At 43.8% G+C, this 25,523-nt stretch overlaps 3 protein-coding genes across 3 annotated transcripts; 2 read left to right on the plus strand and 1 right to left on the minus strand.

The window, feature by feature from the left end:
• Nucleotides 1–662: 662 nt before the first annotated feature.
• On the plus strand, nt 663–9,666 carry ptger1c (prostaglandin E receptor 1c (subtype EP1); the record flags this gene model as incomplete). The annotated part of the gene is made up of 5 exons (XM_080523292.1): nt 663–846; nt 3,001–3,120; nt 7,668–8,512; nt 8,956–9,114; nt 9,649–9,666. The coding sequence occupies 5 exons, from the start codon at nt 663–665 to the stop codon at nt 9,664–9,666; spliced, it is 1,326 nt and encodes a 441-aa protein (XP_080379418.1).
• A 347-nt stretch (nt 9,667–10,013) lies between these two features.
• On the plus strand, nt 10,014–17,079 carry slc27a1a (solute carrier family 27 member 1a). The gene is made up of 13 exons (XM_080522390.1): nt 10,014–10,418; nt 10,747–10,914; nt 11,117–11,511; nt 12,403–12,570; nt 13,064–13,133; nt 13,474–13,565; nt 13,690–13,799; nt 14,079–14,288; nt 14,392–14,518; nt 14,647–14,784; nt 14,939–15,103; nt 15,590–15,736; nt 15,882–17,079. Exons 2-13 carry the CDS (start codon nt 10,748–10,750, stop codon nt 16,037–16,039), a joined length of 1,947 nt encoding a protein of 648 aa, XP_080378516.1. The 5' UTR covers nt 10,014–10,418; nt 10,747; the 3' UTR covers nt 16,040–17,079.
• Nucleotides 17,080–17,324: 245 nt separating this feature from the next.
• trim35-13 (tripartite motif containing 35-13) lies at nt 17,325–20,751 on the minus strand (the record flags this gene model as incomplete). The annotated part of the gene is made up of 6 exons (XM_080524618.1): nt 17,325–17,863; nt 17,978–18,096; nt 18,567–18,589; nt 18,697–18,927; nt 19,009–19,104; nt 20,350–20,751. 6 exons carry the CDS (start codon nt 20,749–20,751, stop codon nt 17,325–17,327), a joined length of 1,410 nt encoding a protein of 469 aa, XP_080380744.1.
• Nucleotides 20,752–25,523: the final 4,772 nt, after the last annotated feature.

The following is a 25,523-nucleotide window of genomic DNA, read 5'->3' on the forward strand; positions in this document are numbered from 1 at the left end:
GTGGGCAGACTATTGAAACAACATTAAACCCCCTTTATGATACGTTATTATGACGCATTAACGTGACACCGTCACCCAACAAATAAACAAAGTTAATTCATTATAGACGAACTCCTCCACGAGACGACATCGTTTACGACTACAAGCTCACCTGTGTGGTTAAGTAATAGGTAGTAAGTTCATAAAAATAAATATATTTTCAAATATACCACAAATATATTTTCCGCAGACTGAGTAGGTATTAGGTAAGTTTATTCAATTAACCAACTTTATCTAGGTTAATCTCAATGTGATAAACAAAAATCTATTTTTCAATAGAGACCTAGGGGGTATTCCATCAACGTCATTAGGAAAATCCAGATTTAGGCTCAAAATAAGGCATTTTTAGAAATCTCGCGGGATTTATCCAAAATAAGCTGGATTGTCTTTTAGCAACGTTGATGGAATACCCCCCTGGTCCAAGACAGACAATCTGTTTCAGACAAATCACAAACATAGACACACATACATCATCAAACAAAACAGATGCACACACATACAGTTCAGGTCCGGAAATATTTGGACAGTGACACAATTTCCATAATGTTGGTTCTGCACGCCACCACAATGGATTTGAAATGAAATAATCGAGACGCAATTGCAATCTCTCTCTCCTATCAGTCATGCCGCGTCGTAGTGCCCGCCTGGCATTGCGTGGGCACTACCAGTCCGAAAATGACTCCGACAGCAGCACCCCAGCTGTGACCCCAGCTCTGGCCCCAGCTCTGGCCCCAGCTCCGGCCCACGCCCCCAGGCTGAGCCTGCTTTCTCCTCCAAGTACCACGACAGCGACCTTCACCGGTTATAGTAAGTTCAGTGTGTGTGTGTCTGTGTGTGTGTGTGTGTGTGTGTGTGTGTGTGTGTGTGTGTGTGTGTGTGTGTGTGTGTGTGCAGCACTGGACTGAACTGAAACTGCAAGGGAATCTGGCATGTCTCCCTGCTGCTGATCACTCGGTCTCTCACAGCAGTGTTTAAAACTGTAACTCTCGATGAATGTATTGTCACCATGTGCACCCCCAGGAATCGGAGGGTTGAGACTCTCTCCACGCTCCCTCCATCGACGAGAAGGGGCTGGACCTCAGATTTTTTCCTCCTGAAGTCCACGATGATTTCCTGGGTCTTTGACTGGTTCAGCAGCAGGTTGTTAACCTTGCACAGCTTGCTCAGCTGCTCTACCTCATCCCTGTACGCCGCCTCGTCCCCCCCCGAGATGCAGCCCACCACGGTGGTGTCGTCTGCAAACTTTACGATGGAGTTGCTGGGGTGGACGGGGGTGAAGTCGTAGGTGTAGAGGTTGTAGAGGATGGGGCTTAGCACGCAGCCCTGGGGGGACCCAGTGCTGAGACTGAGGGCTGTGGAGGTGTGGGAGCCCACCCGCACCCTCTGGGGGCGGTCAGACAGGAAGTCCTTGATCCATGCACATATAGAGTGTGATAGTCCCAGGTCTAGTAGTTTGGTCACTAGCCTGTCTGGAAGGATGGTGTTGAAGGCAGAGCTGAAGTCCACAAAGAGCAGTCTCGCGTAGCTGTTTCCCCTCTCCAGGTGGGATAGAGTGGAGTGGAGAGTCGTCGCGATGGCGTCCTCTGTGGACCTGTGGGCTCTGTAGGCGAACTGGTATGGATCCAGGTTGGGCGGGAGGCGTGTGACTATGTGGGCCCGGACTAGTTTCTCGAAGCACTTCATGATGATTGGTGTGAGTGCCACCGGGCGGTAGTCGTTTAGGCAGCTCACCGTGCTTTTCTTCGGGACTGGGATTATAGTTGAGGTTTTCAGGCAGGGTGGGATGGTGGCCTGGGACAGGGACTGGTTGAAGATGTTGGTGAAAACCCCGGCCAGCTGGTCGGCGCAGTCCCTCAGCACCCGTCCCAGGACGCCATCCGGCCCTGAGGCTTTCCTGGGGTCCACCGCCTTCAGCATGCGTCTCACTTCATGCTCTGTGAGGGTGAGGCTGCTGAGAGCTGGAGAGAGTGGTGTTTGTGTTGTGGTTACCTCCATTCGCCCCTCGTCGAACCGGGCGTAGAAGGAGTTCAGCTTTTCCGCCAGCAGGGGGTCGTCCTCCGCGGCTGTGAGCCTGTTGGCTCTGAAGTTTGTCATGTGCTGAACCCCCTGCCACACCCGCCTGGAGTCGTTGCTCAGGAAGCATTCCTCAATCTTCTCTCTGTGGTCTGCCTTGGCCTCCCGGATGCCACGCTTTAGGTTAGCCCTGGTGGTGCTGTACAGCAGTGTGTCCTTCGCTGAGAAGGCGTTGTCCCTCTCATTGAGCAGTTTTTGGACCTTCCCAGTCATCCATGGCTTCGTGTTGGGGTAGACCCGGACCCGTTTGTCCACGGTGGCTGAGTTGGTGCAGTTCACTATGTGGTTCAGAACCGACGACGTGAACTGTTCCAGGTCCTCATGCTCATATTCCTGCCATGAGGTGTCATTCAGGCAGATCTGCAGTGGAGCGGACCCTGCTGGCCAGGTTCTGACAGTCTTAGTGGTGATGGGAGCACTTTTCCTCATGGGAGTGTAGGCTGGGATCAGGAGGATTGACACGTGGTCAGACATGCCTAGATGAGCTAGCGGTCTAGCCTTGTAAGCAAGCTTGATGTTGGTGTATACCTTATTTAATTCAAATGTTATGTATGTTCATCTAGCCCCCCCACCCCGGTCGATTAAACACCCATCAATCGAGAACTCCAACCCCTCGAAAACTCTGTTCTCTTCAGAGAACAGAACGTTACTTTTAAAGCCCCTTATGTTTTGTTCATTATTTCATTATTACGTTCATTATTAAGGTGAACATCCATAAAGACCTTGCTTCCAGGTCCCATGGGTAAAGGTAGGATATCAAATAAACCAGAATGAGGACCCCTAGTAGGTTCATTAATAAAATGAATAAAGGGATATACTTCCTGCTCTGACTTTTGTTATGGAGTTTATGTTCTGTTGTTCTCTGCTCTTCTGCTCCTGATTCCACAGGGACCTTGGAAACTAATGGAAGTATGCAGACCCTTCCAGACCCTTCCAGACCCTTCCAGACCCTTCCAGGCAGAGGAAATTGCCAATTGAATCGCATGCAGGAGACAGTGACAGAGAAAGGTAACTTAAATGGCATTATCACCAATAAATTCATAAAATTAATATATTATGACAATTAACCCGTAAAGACCCCTGACACTGAATGCTTACTCTTTATTACATTAAACAGTCCATGACAAATGTTGACCCATTTTAATATATTTTTAAATAATGTCCTAAAATGTGCCATTCTTTCATGGGTCATCAAACTATTTCTAAAGATTACATTTTGTTTACAGATTGATATGAAAGAAAAATTATTTTGAGAGCAATGACGGAGGTATTTGCCAACATATGACATGTTTCTGCTAGGAGTAGTTCATTAGTGTCTAATAGATAGACCATTATAGACTAGACTACATGGACACTAGATTATCAAGAGTATCTACATTGTAGATGATCTATTTGGACACAGGCAAGAGATCTGTACTGTAGTACAATAGAAGCAAAAGATGCCAGGTCTACAAAATACTCATATCTGTTCTCTTGTCGACCAAGTGGCACACAAAAGTCATGATCAGAGAGACAGACTGTGATACGTCTCTATAAACTGTACAGTATAAGAATGCACATAATTCTGATAATGTATGTGGTACAGAAAAAGTAAGAAGAAATGTACAGGAATTACAAATAGACGAAGACCGAAGGTGGGAACAGGCTCCAAGATACAGAGTAGACAGAGGTTATGCAGGAGCAGGCAGAGATAAATGACAGGAGAGTCAGAGAGAGTCAGAGAGAAAGAGAGAGAAAATCATATAGAGAGAGAGAGAGACTCTAAGAGAAAGTTGAGAGTCAGCGGTAGCGTGACTGGACTAGGATGAGGAGGAGAGAGGTTTCAGTGTGACAGACCTATGCTGGCACCACTGCAGACAAGAGAGGCAGATTTTGGCATCGGATGGGTAAGACTACATACTTCATCCATCCTCCATTCTGTGCCATTCCACATTTACCTGCATGAAGAAGCATCCGTGATTGATTGTGAAAAGTATGTTTTCCAAAACATAATTATGCAAGTATGCCTTTACTTTGCAAACCATTCAGTTAGTCAGTCTCTCTCGGCTTATTGCTGATCCGAAAGATGAAAAGAGTTCTGACGATGTTGCAGTTACTGAACAGTATCCCTTAAGGCGCATCGATCACACCTTTATTATAATGATCTGAGTATTTCATGAGTATTTCACTTTTAGACATTTGTGGTTGAATATGGGAGGCTGTTTTTATGGCATACAGGAGCCCGCACTTAGAGCCTGTGATCTGTGGATAGTTACAATGCAGCATGACCTACAGCATCAGAAGGAAATGTATTCACATCAAATGACATGATGGGTTTGACATGACAGGTGTCTTTTGTCCTTGTCTATACGCTCATCTCACAGCTCCCCTGTAGTCCTATAATCACGGGGCCTCTTTGTCATTCACTCACACTCTTGAGTGAAATTACAGCTTATCCTGCTCTTTCCAGTATACCTGGATTGTAAAGGGTCTCCGAAATGAAGAAAAGAGAGGTGACAAAGAAGGTGCAAAAATGACCAAAAACTAGTAGCCGAAGTAAGAGAGAAAGAAAGAAAAAATGAACCCAGCAAGTTGACAAAGCTTTGCTGATTATGTCAGCGCCCTCTGACAATTCCATCTTCATGTATTGTGCACATGTGTGATCTGAACAAAGCCAAAGGACAGGTAAGAAGGGCTATAATTGAAGTAAATCATGTGTGAGACACCATTATGCTCTGGCAGGCTAGTGGGGCTGGAGGTCTGAGTGCTGCTAGCCATACTCAATTAGGAAATCAGTAATTAACTCAAGTCAAGCGTTCAAGAGTGAGGGATAAGTCAAGAGCCGCTTCAGAGTTTGAGTCGTCAGACAGACAGATTTCCTCAGAGAAATAACCCTGCATTTATATTCTGGTTAGAGGTGTGATTGTCATGTCATCAGACAAGCAAATTAGATGAAAACTCTTCCTCTACACTCTACACTTTCTCTGTCCATTCATCTCTCTCTCTCTCAACCACTCTCTCTTTCTTTCCCTCTCCTTCTCTTTCATACACACACACACACACAATTTGTGAAAATTATTTTAATATGTTAAGGAAACCAAGAACCAAGAAAAGCTAGAGCATGAAATATTGAGGTAAGAGGTAAAACAGGCAGGAGGAGAAAAGAGCTGGGACCATACATACTGAAAAATGGGTAAGTTGCTTTGGATAAAAGTGTCAGCTAAATGGCATATATTATATTATTATTATTATTATTATTATTATTATTATTATTATTATAAGGAGAAAAGGTAAATCAGCAGATGTTGGCAGGTTGGAGAACAATCAGCAAAAAACACTGCTCACAAAATATCCCACATAAGGAAGTGCAGTAGTTTCCAGTGTGCATCTGTCCTCAGGGTGCCTCAGGCATGTCTGCATGCTTGTGTCCGTGCATGTGTGTGCAGTATTCCCCAATAAGGCTTAGATGAGTAAGGAGAAAGAATATGGTAGGAATTAATCTGAGCTTCTCATTACTGCCTGTGCAGTGTAATCAAGGTCTATCCTAAGGCAAATGTCAAGAACCTGTGGGAAGTTTGAATTTTGTAGGCACTACAAGGCACTTAGGCACTATTCAATAGGTTTAAAAATGTATCAAATATACACTGAACAAAAATAAAAATAAATGTTTTTGCTCCAATTTGTTACTAGTTGAAATCAAAAGGCCACACAAAAGGCCTATTTATCTCAAATTGTGTTCACAAATTTGTTTAAATCTGTGTTAGTGAGCACTTCTCCTTTGCCGAGATAATCCATCCATCTGACAGGTGTGGCATGGCCAGATGCTGATTAGACAGCATGATTATTGCACAGATGTGCCTTAGGCTGGTCACAATAAAGGGCCACTCTAAAATGCCACTCTAAAATGTGCAGTTTTATCACACAGCACAATGTCACAGATGTCGCTAGTTTTGAGGGAGCGTGCAATTGGCATGCTGACTCCAGGAATGTCCTCCAGAGCTGTTGCCTGTAAATTGAATGTTCATTTCTCTACCATACGCCGTCTCCAAAGTTGTTTCCAATTCCAATTCTCGGAAACGCCTTTGGAGACGGCTTATGGTAGAGAAATTAACATTCAATTAATGGGCAGCAGCTCTGATGGACATTCCTGCCAATTGCACGCTCCCTCAAAACTTGCTGTGTCATAAAACTGCACAATTTAGAGTGGCCTTTTATTGTGACTAGCCTAAGGCACATCTGTGCAATAATCATGAGAAATCACAGATATTTATAGGCGGGAGCTCCTTCTATGCCATCATTCCTATTTTTAGATCACCATGTTTGTCCCACCACATCACAGATGTTTGTACATGAATCTACTCAACTAGACACATCTTGGCACAACTTTTAAGGCTGGGTGTCATCCTAGCAGTTCTTACTGGAGACAACTAGCCTCCCTGATGACCTCAGGTGACCCCTACCAACTGCATTCTCTCCCATGGATGTACAGTGGTGGCTTGATAGGAGAGATCGGCATAGAAAGCGTTGCATCTGTTCTTTTCAACCCCCCCCCAAGAACCTATTGTTTCTCCTGACAGTAATATAAACTTATATAAACTTGTTAAAGCATGGAACAACAGTGTAGGGACATAGGATATAACAACATCTTTACCCAATAGTGCTGTTTCTTAACCATATAAAATATGACAGTTCATTCATCTCTGAGTCCACCATTGATAAGCGTACATGCGGAGATACTTGTCCCTTCATGGCGAAGTTACTGAGCTGAGTACAGCATTGTCACGTGGATCGCAGGCCACCTGCATGTGCTAGTCAGAGTGTGCATAATCTCATGAGATCCTAAAGGCCTTACTTACTCCTCTGTAAGGGTCAGCTGCTGTGCCCCTGAACTTGTAACCTTCCCATATGTATGTCAATTGCCATCAGTATCCATATCTCTCATGCAGGCTTTACCATAGGCTTACCATACATTCCATATGACAACACCGCACCTCAGTGATTATACTAGTATTTGCAATGTTAATGGCACACTGATTATGTTGGTAACGTTAAAAGTCCATATAGTTCGATATGCAAATTGAATGATATGGTATATTGATATATTTGGATACTGGTTATGGCCCAATGTTTGCCAAATTCCCACAAACCATACACAGACAAACTACCCTTATAATCACTCCAGAAATCAATTGAGTAAAATATCAGAGCTCCCGGACATAAAGCAAATGCCTGGCTTGTTATTTAGACACAAAGTCCATTTATTCCACTTTGGAGGTAACATGATTTCCTTCTTTCTTTGACTGGCCTTGAATCAGTATTGACCAACAGACATGTGTGACTACTGAACAACAACACCTGTTCTGTTCACCCTACTGATAACACTGCTAAATCCCTCCAACCAAATTATACAGACCTTAACATAAACAAATTGCTCACCAACACTGCTCACTAGCAAAATTATGCCATGTCTCTATTTCTATACAGATGGTGATGAAGCTGAGGACACCAACTCCTGCATCACACCATGGCTTCTGTTTCTACCTTCTCCTCTCCCTCTCTCCTCCAACACCTCCCAGAGCTCAACTCCTCTGCTTGCCCCTTTCCCCAGTCCCTCAATGCCAGTCTGTTTGCCCCTGTCACCCCTTTAACCTTGGGAATGTCCTGCTTCACCATGACCTTGGGTGCCCTCTCCAACCTCTCTGCGTTGGCCATTCTGGCCAAATCCCATTTTGGGTACCGTCGCCGGGTGAAGGCTCCATTCCTGCTGCTGGTAGGAGCCCTGCTGTTGACTGATCTGGGAGGTCATGTGATCACTGGTGCCTTTGCCCTACATCTGCACTTGGGTCAAAGTCTGAGGCACAGGTCAGCATCCCGAGCCACTGAGCCTGCTGAGAAGTTCTGCCAGCTCTTCGGGGCCAGTATGGTGTTCTTCGGGTTGTGCCCTTTATTACTGGGGGGTGCCATGGCAGTGGAGCGTTGGGTGGGCATCACCCAGCCCCTCCTACACGCTGCTATGATCACAGTAGCCCATGCTCGGCTCACTGTGCTCCTACTGTACTCCCTCGCCCTCCTGCTAGCAGTGCTGCCCCTGCTGGACGTTGGCAGTTACACACCCCAGTTTCCTGGCACCTGGTGCTTCCTGCCTGTGCATGGCCCACGGTCCACAGCTGATGCCAGTCTAGCCCTAGCCTTCTCAGGCCTGGGGCTGGCGGCGCTCATCCTCTCCCTGCTCTGTAACACCCTGAGTGGGCTGGCACTGCTACAGGCCAGGATGAGCTCCCAAGGTTTCAGGAGAAATAAGACAGGGCGATATGGCTCCTCAGCTTCCTCCTCCTCCCTCATGTGCTCACTGGATGTGGAGATGATGGCTCAGCTGGCAGTGATTACTGTGGTGTCATGTGTGTGTTGGAGCCCATTCCTAGTGAGTCAAACCTCCTCTCGTATTTGACCATCGTCATACTGTTGATTATTTTATTATTTTAATACATTTTCCTTAATTATTTGGCTTTCTCATCACTTAATGTTTAAACAGAGATGAACATTGAAATGATTTTGTACACAATGTATTCATTATTCATATATTCATGTTGAACAGCATGTAATATCTAGCTTCTCAGGGACCTCTTAATAGCCTTTGTTATTACATTTAGTGCAAATAGCATAGATGAGGAAATGTCAACGTCTGAGGTGGAGAGCCTCCCCTGGGGGATTAACACCAGATCTAACAAAGCAGTCCCCTGTCTGACAGCCTTCTCATGCCACAGAAACCTTACTTTAGAATTCTTTAGAGTTTTGCACACTTCTCATACCAGGATCTGACCATTCATTATCTCCATTGTTGTCTTTGTCTCTCTACATCTTTAGATCTACATCTCTTTGTCGGTGGGGCAGTTTTACCATGGCTCCACCTACTCAGTGCATCAGTCAGGGAGCCTGATTCTGCTGGGCCTTCAAATGGCCTCCTGGAATCAGATCCTGGATCCTTGGGTCTACATCTTACTGAGGCGAGCAGTGCTGCGCAGAGTTTGTCATGTCATCCAGAAAGACAGATCTACCATAACACAAAGCTCTTGTACAGACTCACGCAGACAGGACATCAGTCTACATTGACTTGTGAACACAAGACCCCAACTTCTGGAGAATGGAGACACACTGAAAAGTACTGAGGCAAGGAGAAGACATACACTTTATTCACCAATAAACAACTGTAATTTGAGACACTGGGACACATGCTATCTATGCACATATAATCAACATGCATGTGGATGTGGACATATCAAACTCCACCAGAAATAGAAACTTTGTAATGCAGATTACATGGGACAGTCAACTCATTAACAAATATAGTTTGTAAACAGGTGTGGTGACCAGGTATATACTACTAAGACCTGTGTGCTGATGATAGTCTATGTTTTGAAATCAAATACGTTCTGTATTGTAAAAGTCTATATACCACCTCACTGTACTGTTTGCTGTAAATTACACAGGTGTTGGGTCTAATGACAATAAAAACAACTGTAGGCATGTTTATTTATCAACTTTTCTGAACATTTCCAGAGGGATATTCCCAGATGAGACTATTTGAATTTAAGTCACACAGTGTAAATGAGTAATACTATTCATACATACTACTATTCTATTTTGATAGTTGTTTAAGTGATTATCTAGTGATATTCACCTTACCAGTTTTAAGCAGCACTTCACAATCATTGACCAAACAAATGACGTTAACTGAACCAGCAAATCCATAGGGCGGGGCAAAGGATGGGTGCCCTTCAACACCATGAGATCGTCCAATTGAATTGAGTCATGCGTTTAACGAGCGTTCAAAGCACCAAATGGCTGAGCTGACTGAGGAAAAACTAGGCGGTGCTTGGAGGTCGCACTGCAATAACATTCAATATGGAGTAGCCTACAGAAAATTGTCTGGCACGCATTGTTGTATTCTCAAATATTTATCGATATTTACCACACATCTGTATTATACGTTCCGCTCGGCCTTGAATGTGTACTAACGGAACTCCATCGTTAATCTATTTCAATGTTGTTGTTTTTATAAATTGATGCAGACTCAGAGGCGTTATTCAGTCAATCATCTGCCGCGGAGACACCAAACTCAAAACTGTTTGAAACTATTGTAACATTGGGATACTGTTACCATTTTGAGAGGCTACGTTATCAGCCCCTCAACGCATTCAGCTGCCGGTGGTGATTCTAATTGATATCGAAGCCTGCTGTTCATCCGTGGATTTTTTTTGTAGACAGGGTTACTAGGTGAAAGGTTAGGGAATTCCCTGTCAAATAGTTCGCTGTCGGGTCTTGCATAGGTAAGTACACTTTCACTATTGACCAACTGAGAACACGTGGTAACTAATCACCCATGTTAGTCAAATGAACCGATCAAAAGTTAATGGACAGTCTCATTTACTTCCTTTCCACATGCCATCCCGACAATGTAACAATTTTTATTTAACCTTACTTATCAAGCTCATCCAGGTCTTCAATGGAGACCTGATACTCTCTGACTATCCACGCGTGTATTTCCTCTCCATACAATTCCAAACTCCCCTGTTACCTCCTAACAACACCCATGTCCCTCACCCATCCCATCATAATGTCTGTCTATTTCCTCCTCTTCATGCCCTCCACTGGAAGGATGCACAATGTGGCGAGTGCCTCATTGTCTCTGGGTTCTCTGGGTCTACTGCGTCTCTTCGGGATGCCCTGGTCCTGGAGCTTGGCAGCAGGTCTCGGGGTCTACCTGGGTACAGGCGGTTGGAGATACCTCTACATCATAGTACGCACTGCCAAAAGAGACCTCATGTGAGTGCAATGGAGTGTAATTACTTTTTTTTTTTTTTTACATATTTGGGAGGAATGCATCAGGATAAAGTTGTTGTCATATTAAACTCATTACAGAAGGCAATGGTAGCCTAATTTATAATTATTAATTCTTTATGTACCTCTATAAAAAAAATATTTATTAATTATCCCCCACCCCCCTCTCCTTTCTAATCCTCTCAAGTGGCCTTTATGTGCTCTTGCGGGTGAAGCTGGCACTGTGGCACCACTTACGCCATGGCAGCAACATTCCCTCTATCTTTGCCCAGACGGTAAAGTTCCACCCTGATAAACCAGCACTGGTGTATGAGGCCACAGGGGAGACATGGACCTTCACCCAGCTGGACCAGCTGTGTGACTCAGTGGCCCAGTGGGCACTGGCTCAGGGCTGGGCCTCTGGGGATGTGGTGGCCATCTTCATGGAGAGCCGGCCCCTACAGGTGGCACTCTGGCTGGGCCTGGCTAAGGTGGGGGTGGAGGCTGCACTCATCAACTTCAACCTGCGCAGTGATGCACTCCTGCACTGCGTTGGAGTGTCCGCATCTCGGGGAATTGTGTTTGGAGCAGAACTCGCTGATGGTAAGTTGGATTTCGGGAGATTTTATTGCAGGACGGAAAAGTTTGTGTCACTGATTTGAGGAGTGTATTGTTGTCAGCTTTGTGTGTAAATCTACTAACGGGGTTCCCAATGTTCTGTTGCCTGTTGCAATTTTCTAACTCTGTGCTCATAATGTGAGTCAACACTCCGTCGGTTTATTGTAGTATTGTCTGGTGTCTTCCATTCTGTCTGTCTGTGGCATCATTCTGTCTGTCTGTGGCATCATTCTGTCTGTCTGTGACATCATTCTGTCTATGCTTCTTCTATAGATATCCACAGGATAATAGGCTATTTCTTTGTCTACCTCCGATTTGTTCTGTGATTTGCTTTTGTGTGTTTAAGTAAACTTTCTAGTATGCCTGTGGCATCGTTAATAAATGATTATATACATACTAGAAAAATCTGAGGTAGACAAAACAATTTTTACATTAAGGTAGATGAGGAGACCGCTTTGTTGTCCTCTCAAAGGGCCATTTCTAGATGCGTCATCTCTGGGCATATCTATCCTGTGACATTATTCTGTCTGTCTGTGACATCATTATGTCTGAATTCATCCATTCTATCTGTCTGTGTCTGTGACATCATTCTGTTTGTCCGCTCTGCTAATGAAGAGTAATCTGTTGTAATGAGCTATATCTTTGCCTATAGAATAAAGATAATAACTTTATAAAAAACATTTAAAACATTTTACATTCACTTATCAACTCTCCCAGTCCCTGCTGCTTTTGAATGAGCTCCTTTACCAACTCCTCTCTCTCTCTCTCTCTCTCTCTCTCTCTCTCTCTCTCTCTCTCTCTCTCTCTCTCTCTCTCTCTCTCTCTCTCTCTCTCTCTCTCTCTCTCTCTCCCCCCCTCTCTCCCCCCCCCCCTTAGCCATGATGGAGGTGAACTCGTCCCTGAGCCAGTCCATGGTTCGGTTCTGTACAGGAGAGCTGGCGACAGATCGCCTGGCCTCTCTGGGTGCCCAGCCCCTGGACCCCATTTTGGCCTCTGCCCCTAGGCACCCCCCTCCCCCCTGTGTCTCACCTAAAGGGTTCAATGGTGAGTGTCCTATCTCTCATAGTTATGTTCTTAGAGTAGTAAGGAAGTAAACCTCCATTGTTTACAGCATCCTGGATTCCCATTGGTTGACTTTCTCATATTGCCCTGTAGCACCTCTCACTGCACGAATAGAAAGGAGCCATGACCCAAAACGTCAGACATGTCAGAATTTAAATTGGATGTGATTGTCTCTTCTCATGTCATTGACCAGCTCACACTGCGAGTAAAGGCGTCAAGTTTACCCCCGATACGTATATTTTATCACAAAACCGTGGCTTGTGGCAAATTCATGGCCGAAAACACACAGGGCATACTTGGCTTAAGACACCCAGACTGATAGACACCCAGATATGTCAAAACAGTGTAAAGGTTTGTGGCTTCCTCTTTCTTTGAGTAAAAATTAGCACTTACTGCTGTTTCAGTCATATCTATTTCCCCATACTGTTCCACTCTCCAAACCGCCCTCCTCTCTCCACCCTCTCCCCTTTGACAGATCGCCTGTTCTACATATACACCTCTGGCACAACAGGACTCCCCAAAGCTGCCATTGTGGTGCACAGTCGGTAAGACTGACAGATCTTTTTATTCAGCAGTCAGTGTTTCTGCCACAGTCTAATTTGTCCCGCCACAGTTTCACAACGAACCAGAAATATTTCTACACTTCTCATCATGACATAAAAGATCTGTAACGTTGTGTTTTGCGCGTATATAAATACGTGGTCCAGTCACCACAGTGTCACAAAAATCCTGTAGGAGGAAACACTGGCAGTGATAGATACTGTTCTAGGATCTGGTTCTCTGTACAGTATGGTTGACATGGCTGCTACCTAGCTCAGCATTGAGCTGATTGATGTACAGTATTTCTAAAGAGTTTCCTTCCCCCGTTGTGTACTCTTACCACAGGTATTTCCGTATCGCTGCTTTTGGGTACTATGCTTTCCGCATGCGCTCAGATGACATTATCTATGACTGCCTTCCCCTTTACCACTCAGCAGGTAATGTGTCCTCATCCAGCGCTCTCTGTTTCTGACCATCACTTCTGTTGCTCAGCATTCAATTCAATTCAATCCTTTCGTTACACCACCCTCACAGACTGACCTGTTCTCCTCTCCTGTACAGGTAATATCATGGGGGTAGGTCAGTGTGTGATCAATGGACTCACTGTGGTAGTGAAGAAGAAGTTCTCTGCCAGCCGCTTCTGGGAAGATTGTATCAAGTACAACTGCACTGTAAGTGGCGAGATATCCCAGTGCTGGCATACCACAAGGTTCTGATTCGGAGCCACACTTTGCAGTCATGCTGTTGACTGAGATCCCATAATAACAAATACTTTACTCAGTTAGTCCCACGAAGGCCAGGTTTGAGTCGTTATTCCAGGCTTGGATGCGCTGTGTGCAATAGCCTGGGGACAAGGTTCAATGAACACTGAAACATATTATTATTATTATTATTATTATTATTATTATTATTATTATTATTATTATTATTATTCCTCCTCCTCCCTCCAGGTGGTGCAGTACATAGGTGAGATCTGTCGCTACCTCCTGTCGCAGCCTGTGCGGCCATCAGAGAAGGGTCACCGGGTGCGCCTGGCCGTGGGCAACGGGCTCCGCCCCAGCGTGTGGGAGGCTTTCACTGAGCGCTTTGGGGTCGCCCAGGTTGGGGAGTTCTACGGAGCCACTGAGTGCAACTGCAGCATCGCCAACATGGATGGCAAGGTCAGGGGTCATTCTTGACCTATGGAGACATGAGTTACAGTCTCTAATGCTGTTCACATTTTTGTGTGTGTGGGTCATTCCCTAGTTTTTTTTTTCTCTCCAGGTGGGAGCCTGTGGGTTTAACAGCCGCATATTGCCCAATGTGTACCCCATCCGCCTGGTGAAGGTGGATGAGGAGACCATGGAGCTGGTGCGGAACAGCCAGGGGCTGTGTGTGCCCTGTAGCCCTGGTAAGTAGTACCCTACAACTGAAGAGATTCCCTTAAAACTGTCTAACCCATTTACACAACTTTCCCCAGCTGGTGTAATATCTGCATGTACTGTACAGTGACCTCTCCTTCACCGCCCTCTCTTTCAGGGGAGCCAGGGCTCCTGGTGGGCCGGATTAACCAACAGGACCCGCTACGTCGATTCGACGGCTACGCCAGCCAGGACGCCACAAAGAAGAAGATTGCCCACAACGTCTTCAAGAAAAATGACTCTGCGTATCTATCAGGTAACTAATACCCATTAGACACTTGTGCGTCCTATAAGATGATCAATGTAATATGTAATATGATCCAATTCCTTGTCGTCTTGATGTTACCTTTATCCCTATCCCTACCATCCTCCCTTCTCCCACGCTCTCCCCCACTCCTCCTTGGTCCCAGGTGATGTTCTGGTGATGGATGAGCTGGGCTATATGTATTTCCGGGATCGTAGTGGGGACACGTTCCGCTGGAAGGGGGAGAACGTCTCCACTACTGAGGTGGAGGGAACTCTGAGCGGCCTACTGGGCCAGGCGGACGTGGCGGTGTACGGAGTGGCTGTGCCAGGTGAGACCACGCTCCCACACTGTAGTAGGAGAGAACTTGTACTAGGTGTGTACTGTAACTTTGCTACTTGCACCAGCCAAAAGGGAACACGGACATGATTCGTCCATAGCAACTGTCAGTCAGCGATCTAGGTGTTGAAGTCCCTCTGGCTTGGTCGCTGTACGGGCATGTCTTTATATTTTGTTTGTGAGTCATAGTAGTTCAAACCTGCCAATCATGGTTTCCAGTCTGAATAAATGTATTATAGAGACCCTAATCGTTCTGCCGCATCACAGATGATTTTTCTTTGCATAAAGAATGAACTCTTTGACTGGCATCGCCAGCAGGGAGCGCATCACCAACAGTCATATTGGCTCTTCTTGCTTCCCATTAAAAATTACGGATTTCAACTTGGTCACTGATGGTCTTGCCAAGTGTGACTCCCCTGTAAAGCATGTTGTTATGAAGAATCCTAACTTCTGGCATGAATCTGTGTGATCTCTGCAGGTGTGGAGGGGAAGGCAGGAATGGCTGCTATTGCAGACACAGCAGGGAGTTTCAACTGTGATGCTTTCCTGCGAGGGGTTCAACAAACCCTGCCCCCTTATGCCCGTCCTGTGTTCCTACGAATCTCCCCACAAGTAGACACCACAGGTGAGTGAACAGTTCTAATTCCCCACCTGAGATCATGTAAATTATCCCTTCAACTCTAAAGATCTTCCATATGCCCTGATGTACATTATCCTTCTCATTCTATCCCTTGCTCTTTTTTGTTGTTGTTTTTTGTCATCTCTCCTAGGTACATTTAAAATCCAAAAGACCAGGTTGCAGAGGGAAGGATTTGATCCACGCTTCTCTCCCGACCAGATCTACGTTTTGAATTCCAGAGCAGGGCGTTATGAGGCTGTGAGTGAGGAGCTGCATAGTGCTATAGTGGAGGGGAGGATGTCTCTATGAGATGGAGGACCCAGAGGAGGGACTGTCAGGGTGCCTCAGTTTACAGCTACTGTAGACAGGGGAGACAGACTGATGGGATGGAGATCCCATCCTGTCAGTGTCCCTGGATTGGAAGCATTCAGGGATCACAGATGGCAGGGGCTATTGATTAGTCGATAGAAACACTTTAGTACTGTTGCAAAAGATTTGTTAACACTGTATGAATAACATCCCAGGACCCTTTCTTTTTTTTTTTCATTATGTTTTCTTAGTTTAGCCAAATGAGAAACATCCTCTAAGCCTTTTAAGCTACAATGCACATGAAGTAAAGATTATGTGGCTCTTACTTGAAAAAGGAATTCTGTTACATTGAGAGCATGCATCTGCTTGTTATGAGACCGTTAAAGAGATGGACCAACGAGGGGAACATACTTTCGAATTCCAGAATCACTTGAACAGATTGTGTTACACGGTATGTTCCTTACCCTGTAAGCATCATGTAGAAGAACAAAAATAATGAGCAGATTCAAGCAATACTTGAATGTCTATGTTGGATGGGATTATTGCCCGTGTGTTTTTATGATGATTGTGATGATTGTGCATGATAGTGAGGCTGAGCAGAACAGGTGGCAACATGCAGTACATCTGCCTACTACACCCAACACTAACTATAGAGATTTTAGACAGCAAGATAGCAAGATTGAGAGGAAAAAAATGTGTTTACTTAACATGTTTGAAGTAATGAATGATTATGCACTGGCGCAGGTTCACACACATTGATATGTGCCTTACAGGAACCCCATGGAAGCCTGTGTCCGAAACCATTGTGTTTTATGCTCCGCCTGAAAAAGGAACTCCCATTACAGAATATGGCAGTTATTTTAACATTTTCTTACATCACTGTCTTATAGCTCAGTCTCTTACTTTGTTACCCTATCATGTAACAAAGTGTTTTCTCGAGTTATATTGTAGCTATAACTGGTTGTGAACCCTAACATTATTCTAGTTCTTTAGCACTTACATTTATTTGGGTGTAACTCAAAACTAAATGTATTTTAAAATGCGTTATTCATTGCGTGACAAATTGAAATGTAATAAATGATTCACAGCAGGTGCATCTCTGGTGTTAAAGGCTTGTCATCTTTCAGTTTAACACACTATTCTCTGAACACACACACACACACCATTCTCACAAACATCAGACCATATTGAATACTCTTAACATGCATTTAGGCAGCACATGTAAGTCATCAAGCACTCAGTCATTTTGCTACTGTAGCTTGTTTTGATCCTCCATGGAAGGTCACTAGTGATCTGTGGATACAGACACCCTCACAGGCAGGACTCTCAGTGGGTGTTCCTTGCAGGCAGTGCAGAAGTAAGGAAAGACTCGGGGTGCCATGAGGTCTGTGAACGTGTAGAGGGGTGTCCTCTCTTTGGGGTCATAGAAGGTCACCTTTCCCCTATCCATGTCGAACACAATCCTGACGACTTGTGGCGCTTTTTTCATGGTCAAGGCTTCCCACGGTGCAGTACACGCCTTGTGCTCTCCGTTGCGAAAGCGTATTGTCCAGAATCCCTCTGCCGGCGTCAGAACATGTTTGCCCTTCCTGTTAATGGAGTCGCTAGCGACCCCAACAACCCAGTAGGAGTTATTCTTTACCTCCACCTCCCAGCTATGGCGGCCTGAGACGAAGCACTCAGAGCCTAGCAACTCAGCACTTACGTCAAAACGCTCAGGGTTATTTGGGAGCTTGAAGATTTGGGTGCAGCACTGCACAACAGTCAGGTCCTCTGACAGTATGAAGCAGCTAGCTGCTGTGTTTGGATCCAGAAGCACAGGAGCTGGAGAGAAGGCAAGAGAAGAAAATGTGAGGCAGGCAGGAGAAGGAACAGAAGACTGGCTACATGGAGAGACTGATAATAACCTCCACTGACTGATATTTGATTAGTACTCACTATATTGAATAATACTTTTCATCTTGTCCCAGACTTGGAACTTTAGAGAGCCAATGTGCTTTGCCACATCAATCAAGGATTCAGAAATCAGCTGTGGATCCTGGGGCGAACACCAGGTTCTGAAATCATATTCAGAGTCATTCAAAAGTCATTATGTACATCATATTAGAGCAAAGATAGCCACAGTAATACTGTAATTCAGGGCTCTCAAGTCTCACACATTGGGCGTGAGACAAGGTGTGGCGTGTGAGCGTGTGAACGGGTTGAAATGCGTGTGTCTCACGCCCAATGCGTGAGACTTGAGAGCCCTGGTAATTGATTGATGATATATTGCCTATCATATAAAGCCACATTTTAACATTCTTAACTGTTATGATCATTCCTAACTCCATGATTAGAGTCGAAGATTGGAGGCTAGAAATATTAGATTAAGACTGCCATGTTCAGCAGCTATCTGTTCTAGTTAAAGTTAGATGTAGCATGTGGAGGGAGTGTGGGGCTTTCTTTATGCCCCTTATATGGCATGATTCCTGTGTCGCAATGGTCCATGGGTCAAACCAATGGCCATTCTCAAATGCAGGGTGCATACCTCTTGATAGTATCCTTGTAGTTCTGAAAAAGTAAGAGAAATGTATTCCTCTTGAATGGGCAGTCACAATATTTACAGAACCCATGAATTACAAGCTGGTATTTTGCATTAAGACGTCATACTGTTTTACCTGCAAGAATGGGATGTCCTTAGATCTCATCTCCACCTCCACAGTCTGGATTGTGTTTGTGAGAGATGTCAACCCATTTGACATCTCTTCAATCTTTTCTTTTAACATCTGACTCTTCTGATTCTCTTCAGCTTTAAGAGCAGAAACTCGGGTCGCCTCTTCATCTCTCAGGAACTGGTGAAGGACCTCAAATTCTTCCTTAATCTGCCTCTCAATGTGCTCTGCCTGGCTCTAGAATCAGACATATTTAAAGGGCAATGTTCTCTATGTACAATATACTCTAATCAAAACATTGTAATAGGGCAAGAATACCTTTATGTGCTCTGCTGTTTCATCACAGGCCTTTTTAGCCTTCCTGTAAAGCTGCAGCCTGTCCTTCAATGGTGTCAGTGCAGCCTTGAGTTCTTCCTGGAATAGAATGAAAAGGCATCAACACATTAACACTGGGTCTGTGAAGCAGGCAAGCCAAGCTGTCGTGACAATGTGTTGCTTTCAACTGCCATGGACTGCTCCAACGCAGCATTCCCCTGCATATATAAGAGAGCACAGTAGAACATTGACTGGAAGAAACAGATTGATAAACAGCTGGACCTAATGTCATGGAAACACCATCAGAGCTGGGTCATACTGAAGAATGCCTTGGTTATGCATAGATTCAACGCTCAAATAAACACTTGGTTTTCCCAAGGCTGTCCCTAGAATGGGGCTGAAGAGGGCGGGTGTAGCAGAGAAGAATGCAGAGTGACACACATTTGAGAAACCTTCGGGGAGTCTGGTTTCAACCTTCCCAGGGGGCTGACCCATCCAAAATATAAATCTATTATTAGAATTCAAAAACCCTCCAAAGGCACGGGTGAATTGCATGGTCTACTCCTCTCTTTTAGCAAGACGTCTTATACTTTTGAATTGGAAGAATGATCGTCCTCCCTTGTTTGGCAGGTGGATTCGTGATGTCATGTACTTTCTCAAGGTAGAAAAGATGAGATACACATTGCAGGGATCAACTGGGAGGTTTAGTGCAGTGTGGCAGCCTTTCATTTCTTATGTGGAACGTCTAACAATGCCTATTACTTCTTAAAAATGGCTTTGTATTTTGGCAGAGTATTTGAAGTACTCTGTGAACTGTTATTTATTATTATTTTTGTTTCTGTTTTTGTTTTGTTTTGTTGTTTTCGCTGTTTTGTCTGTGTGCTTATGTCTGTTGCGTACTGTAATGTCTCTGAAAACTAAAGAAAAAACCCATTGAGTAAAAAAAAAAAAAAAATCAAAAACTCTGCCAAGTACCCACAAACATATTCCTGTGTTACAGGATGAAGTTTAGAGAAGAACAAGAGTGTTTATCAGGAAAATGTAATTTACAGTAGGCCACTTGAACTCATTTAATTTCTTCAAGAACATCAAGATAATACACATGTCAGTGCTTTTTGTGACTGATTTGGCCATTTTCTGTGAGGGAAAGATAGTTTATGTGACATGGTCAGTGGTAAGAAAGTTTAAATAAAATAGCACTGCCACTGGTTATCAAATGATACATTCAGATGGCGGTATAAAATTACTGTACTTTGTTAGCATTCTGAAAAGCAAAGATAGGCTGGTTAATGATTGTCACATTTAGTGACAGCAGTGAGTACAACCAAGTGTTTACTTGCCTACCTTACAGTCATGGGCTCCCTCCCGAATGGGATAGAGCCTGTGGCCCTTGTGTGCATCCAATGTCTGGCACACTCCACAGATGGGCTGCAGATCTTCCAAACAGAAGATTGAGAGCTTATCTCCATGCTCCTGACAATACATAGGGTCATTCTGGCTCATCTCCTTCCTGAAGGAGTCACAGCTCTTCTCCAGCGTCTTGTTCACCGCTATCTCATCCATGGAAGAACGGCGCCAGCACAAAGGACAGTAGTGGAATTCCTGGGTCTCCCAGCTGTCATTCAGACAAGCTTTACAGAACTTGTGCACACAGGAGAGCACCACGGGATGCCTAAAAATATTTCCACAAATAGGGCAAGTGAGGTCGTCCTCGAGGTGAGAGAGTCTGCTTGGTCTCGTTGCCATTCTTCCTTTTAAGTTTTAAACAGCACAGCAGGTTCGGATATAGTTACTCTGCTCCTCCCTCCCCTGCAAGGGTTAACCCTGTGCCCAGGCTATTGCACACCTGACCTCATCTGAACTTTTATGTTAATCATGGGAAATTATTTGTATTTATTTATTTTATTTTAATAAATAATTCAATTTAGTTTGTTGGCAGGGACAGTACACATGAATCAATTTAAACGTCTATGAGTTAGCTATAATAATGTCCATCTCTGATTCCAGGGAAATACCAATTAGGCTGGTTATGTACAGAGCGGATATGCAAATTAACACACCTCCCTCTGGGTTTAACACATCCACACCAGAGGAGTCTCTGAGGAGGCAATAGTTCCATGACGCAGTGCTTTAATATCAGTGTGGCTGAAGAGAGGACAAGATTGGCACTTCTGCTGTTATGCAACTGCCTTAAACAGACAACATTATGATGAGTTGTAATTATCATAAGTAACAAGATGAGTGGTGGCTCATGTTATGATATGGAAGGGTCTAATAACACATTTCTCATAAACACATGAGAAAAACAATAACCAAATTAAATTTGCAAGGCAGGAGTAAGCGTATAAATAGATGAAGGGTGGGACAGGGTAAGAATATACCCCTCTCACTGGCCCATGGAACATTTTTCACAGTCCAGTTGGGCCATGGCCAGGTGCTACCTAACTGTTGACCAATCACTGCCCTCAAAGCACCCCATGGTCAAATAAGTCTTGAAACACACCAATATTTGTACATAATACATTTGTAATAAATACATATTTAATGTAAACAACAAATATTTGGGCCACATCACTTTGGAGTGACAATATTCATAATGACAATTATCTTCACTACTTCATTACTGTAGGCTGAAAGTTAACCCAATACTTGGGTTAGGCCACAGGGTCCTGCACTAGGAATAGAGTTGAACATACTGAGTGTTCAGTCATAACAACTGTCGAATCTTACCTTGCAGTCCACCACTGCTTCAATTATAGTGTATACTCTATGATCCTTATGGTCTATTGACCCCTGACGTTCACATGTCAGTTTCTCCCCATGTTCCTCACATGTTCTCTGGGGAGGTCCAGGGTACTCTACAATGCAGAAAGGACACTCTTTAGAACCCTGTTGTTCCCAGAACTGCTCCAGACAGGGGTTGCAGAAGCTACTGCCACAGGAAACACAGCTGAGAACCACAGGAACACTGAAGATCTCCCTGCATACAGAGCAGGAGGATTCATCCACCGTGAGAGATGAAATGTCGGCCTCCATTCTCTCTGAGAGCTGGAGCTGGAGTGTAACTTTAACAGACCCCTGTGGGGATATAGTTACTGTGACCCTCTCCATGGTCTTTTGCCCTTTTGACATTTATCGATTTCCAAGCATTGTATATCATGGAGTGTCATGAATTCTTGAGTGAGAGATTGTTCCTCTGGACAGATGGAGTTCTTATATAAAATATTTGGGATCTATAATTTGGGGCTGGCTACAACCGATAAAAAAAAGTCTTACGGCACAGTAAGTTAAGCCCTACACCTGTTTAATAATAAATATTGTAGTTACTGTTTGTTATTTGTATTACTGTTGTTGCATAATGATGAGTAATTGCTAGTTTATTTTTACACTTGTGAAATAAAGAACAGTTCCTATTCCCACAAAAAACACTGATTTAGTTTAGTTGCTAATTTTCTTTAGTAATTACAGCATTACTATCAAATCAAACTTTATTTATTTGGCACAATATCATACTTGAAGGTACCACAATACGCTTCACAGAAAAGAATAAATAAAGGCTAAAAGAATAAAATTGAATAAAATTACAAAAAAAAGATTCAAAGAGTAAAAACATGTGAGGACTGTAAAGACTAATGCATGGTAAACAAAAACCTAAAATGTATTCAAAGAAATGTCTAAAAGACCAGGAAGACTAACAATAAAATAGGATAAAATACAAGACTAAAAGACTATTTAAAAAGAACTAAATAAAACCAAAGTTACTATACATATATAAAAGCAACTTAGTGTTATATATTAACAAAACTAATATGGCTTTTCACTTAGTTTGCAGTGTGTATGCATGGCAATTCATACTACACATCTGATTTGTGACAAAAAACATAATCTGAATGATATGAACTGATACAAAAATTATTATATAAATGTACCCTATAACCAAAACACTTCACAAAATACAGTATAAGATAACAAGGAATATTTTCCCTGACACACAAGGCCCCAACAACAGTTTACTGCTGTGCAAAGATATGCCACTGACACCAGCTGCAACTCAGATACTACACCACCAAGACACTTTATTAACAGGAGACACACACAGTCATCAATGTTTTCATAATACCTAACTAGAAACAAAGACTCTTCATGAACTGGAAAGTTTTTATTCAAAGACATCCAATTGGCCCGTCTTATGGTAGTTCACCCTAGGAGTACATTACATTATCTCCCTGAACAGACAAATGTAAGAAGCACTAGTTCAATGCAAACTCAGTCATTCACAATATTGTGACTAGTGATGTTGTCAAAAGAATACAGCAAGTCCGATAATGAGCGCAAGAAAGAGGTATACATAAGTGGCAAAAATATTCAGACCTGTAAAAGAGAGAGAGAGAGAGAGAGAGAGAGAGAGAGAGAGAGAGAGAGAGAGAGAGAGAGAGAGAGAGAGAGAGAGAGAGAGAGAGAGAGAGAGAGAGAGAGAGAGATCATGAGAGCATGCAGTGACATGATTTACTGCATACTGACCCTGGGAAGAATGTATAACTTGGGTGGGCGGGGCGGTGGGGGGCAGGTCTCTGTATGTGAGAGCCAGATATGCAAGATGTTCTCCCAACCTTTTAGGTAACTCAACATTGACTTTATTTTATTTTATCAAATGTATAATATAAAACAATAAAAACCAATCTTTTATATATTATAACACTCACCAAACACTTTATTACGAACACTATACCAATACTGGGTCGGGCCTCCCCTACCCAGTATATCATGTTCATGAAACCAGTTTGACTTTGACTTTTGCTTTGTGATGACATGGTGAATTATCCTGCTGGAAGTAGCCATTAGAAGATGGGTACATTGTGGCCATGAAGGGATGCACATGGTCAGCAACAATACTCAAATAGGCTGTGGCATTCAAGTGATGATTGATTGGTATTAACAGGCCCATAGTGTACCAATCATACAGACCCAAACCCTACAAATATTTCAAACTAAGCTAAAAAACCTTTATGTTCTGCAGCAGTTATGGTTAAACACTAACACTCTATCTATGCCTTCTATCCATTAACTATTATCTTTTTATTTTTATCGTTTTATCTTTTAGCTGCAGCAGTAATGAGTTTTATGATCCATAATCCAAGCGCTATAAATTCGCTGCAAATATAGGCTGTTAGAGCGTCTGTCAGAGCGTCTGTCAGAGCGTCTGTCAGAGCGTCTGTCAGAGCGTCTGTCAGAGCGTCTGTCAGAGCGTCTGTCAGAGCGTCTGTCAGAGTGCCTGTTAGAGTGCCTGTTAGAGTGTCTGTTAGAGCGTCTGTTAGAGCGTCTGTTAGAGCGTCTGTTAGAGCGTCGCACAAGATGCTTGATGCGTTTCTGTGTGCCTATCAAATATTGCAATACTCATTGTTTAACCTTAAACATACTTTAAGCGTGCCCACTCTCAGGAGTAAACAACACATCCTTAGGAGCAGGCATATACCATATCAAGTAACAGTGAGACCAGTTTAACTCTAGGATATAGGAACCTTGCCTAGGGGCCAGCAGTGGTCAGCAGAGTAGAACAGCATGGACACAGGATAGAGACATGTATGGGAACTAATGTCAGTATTGTAAGTTACGAGGGACAGATGTAAAGCTATTCCCTCTCTGAGAACAAGTATATAAGCTGTAACTTCCATCAGTACTTTGCTCGGCATTCCCTATGTCGTAGCCAGGCTCGGCATCTCCTATGGATGCTTTTTAAGCATGGCTCTCCATCACCATGCTTTTTTAAAAAAATGTATATCCTTCTTTTTCTGTATTTCTTTTAATGCTATATGTAAAGCACTTTGAATTGCCCCTGTTGTATGAAATGTGCTATACAAATAAACTTGCCTTGCCTTGCCTTACCAAGAAAACATTCCCCACACCATTATACCACCTCCACCAGCTTGAACTGTTGACAGGTGTACAGGTGTTCCTAATAAAGTGTTCAGTGAGTGTACATCTTACCTTACAGTCCTCCAGTGCCTCTTCTATGGGGTACACTCTGTGATTTCTATGCAGCCCTGAAATCCAGCACTCAGAACATATAGGCTCCAAGTCTCCTACACAGAAGAGTGTCAGTTTCTCCCCATGTTCCACACATCTTCTCTGGGGAGGTCCAGGGTACTCGACAATGCAGAAAGGACACTCTTTAGAACCATGCAGTTCCCAGAACTGCTCCAGACAGGGGTTGCAGAAGTTGCAGCCACAGGAAACACAGCTGAGAACCACAGGAACACTGAAGATCTTCTCACATACGGCGCAGGAGCACTCATTCACCCCTAAATATGTAATGTTGGACTCCATTCTCTCTGAGAGTTGGTGCTGGACTCCTGGGTCTATAGCAGGCTGAGTGAGACTGTATGTTCAGTATGCATGTACAGTATGTACATGCTATGTAGGGGTACTAGGATATAGTAACCTTTAGGAGGAGGAATCCTATCCTAAAGCTCTGCCCCGCTCTGGCCTCACTATATGTGCACTTGTGTGCAGTATACATT

The sequence above is a fragment of the Nansenia antarctica genome (genome assembly GCF_963989245.1).
Source record: "Nansenia antarctica genome assembly, chromosome: 2".
Classification (NCBI taxonomy): domain Eukaryota; kingdom Metazoa; phylum Chordata; class Actinopteri; order Argentiniformes; family Microstomatidae; genus Nansenia; species Nansenia antarctica.

Bases quoted from the DNA above. Each gene is read 5' to 3' on its own strand.
- slc27a1a (XM_080522390.1), top strand. From the start codon at position 10,748: ATGCACAATGTGGCGAGTGCCTCATTGTCTCTGGGTTCTCTGGGTCTA. The intron at 14,519-14,646 runs GTAAGTAGTACC...CCTCTCTTTCAG, and splicing joins GTGTGTGCCCTGTAGCCCTG to GGGAGCCAGGGCTCCTGGTG. The intron at 14,785-14,938 runs GTAACTAATACC...CCTTGGTCCCAG, and splicing joins TGACTCTGCGTATCTATCAG to GTGATGTTCTGGTGATGGAT.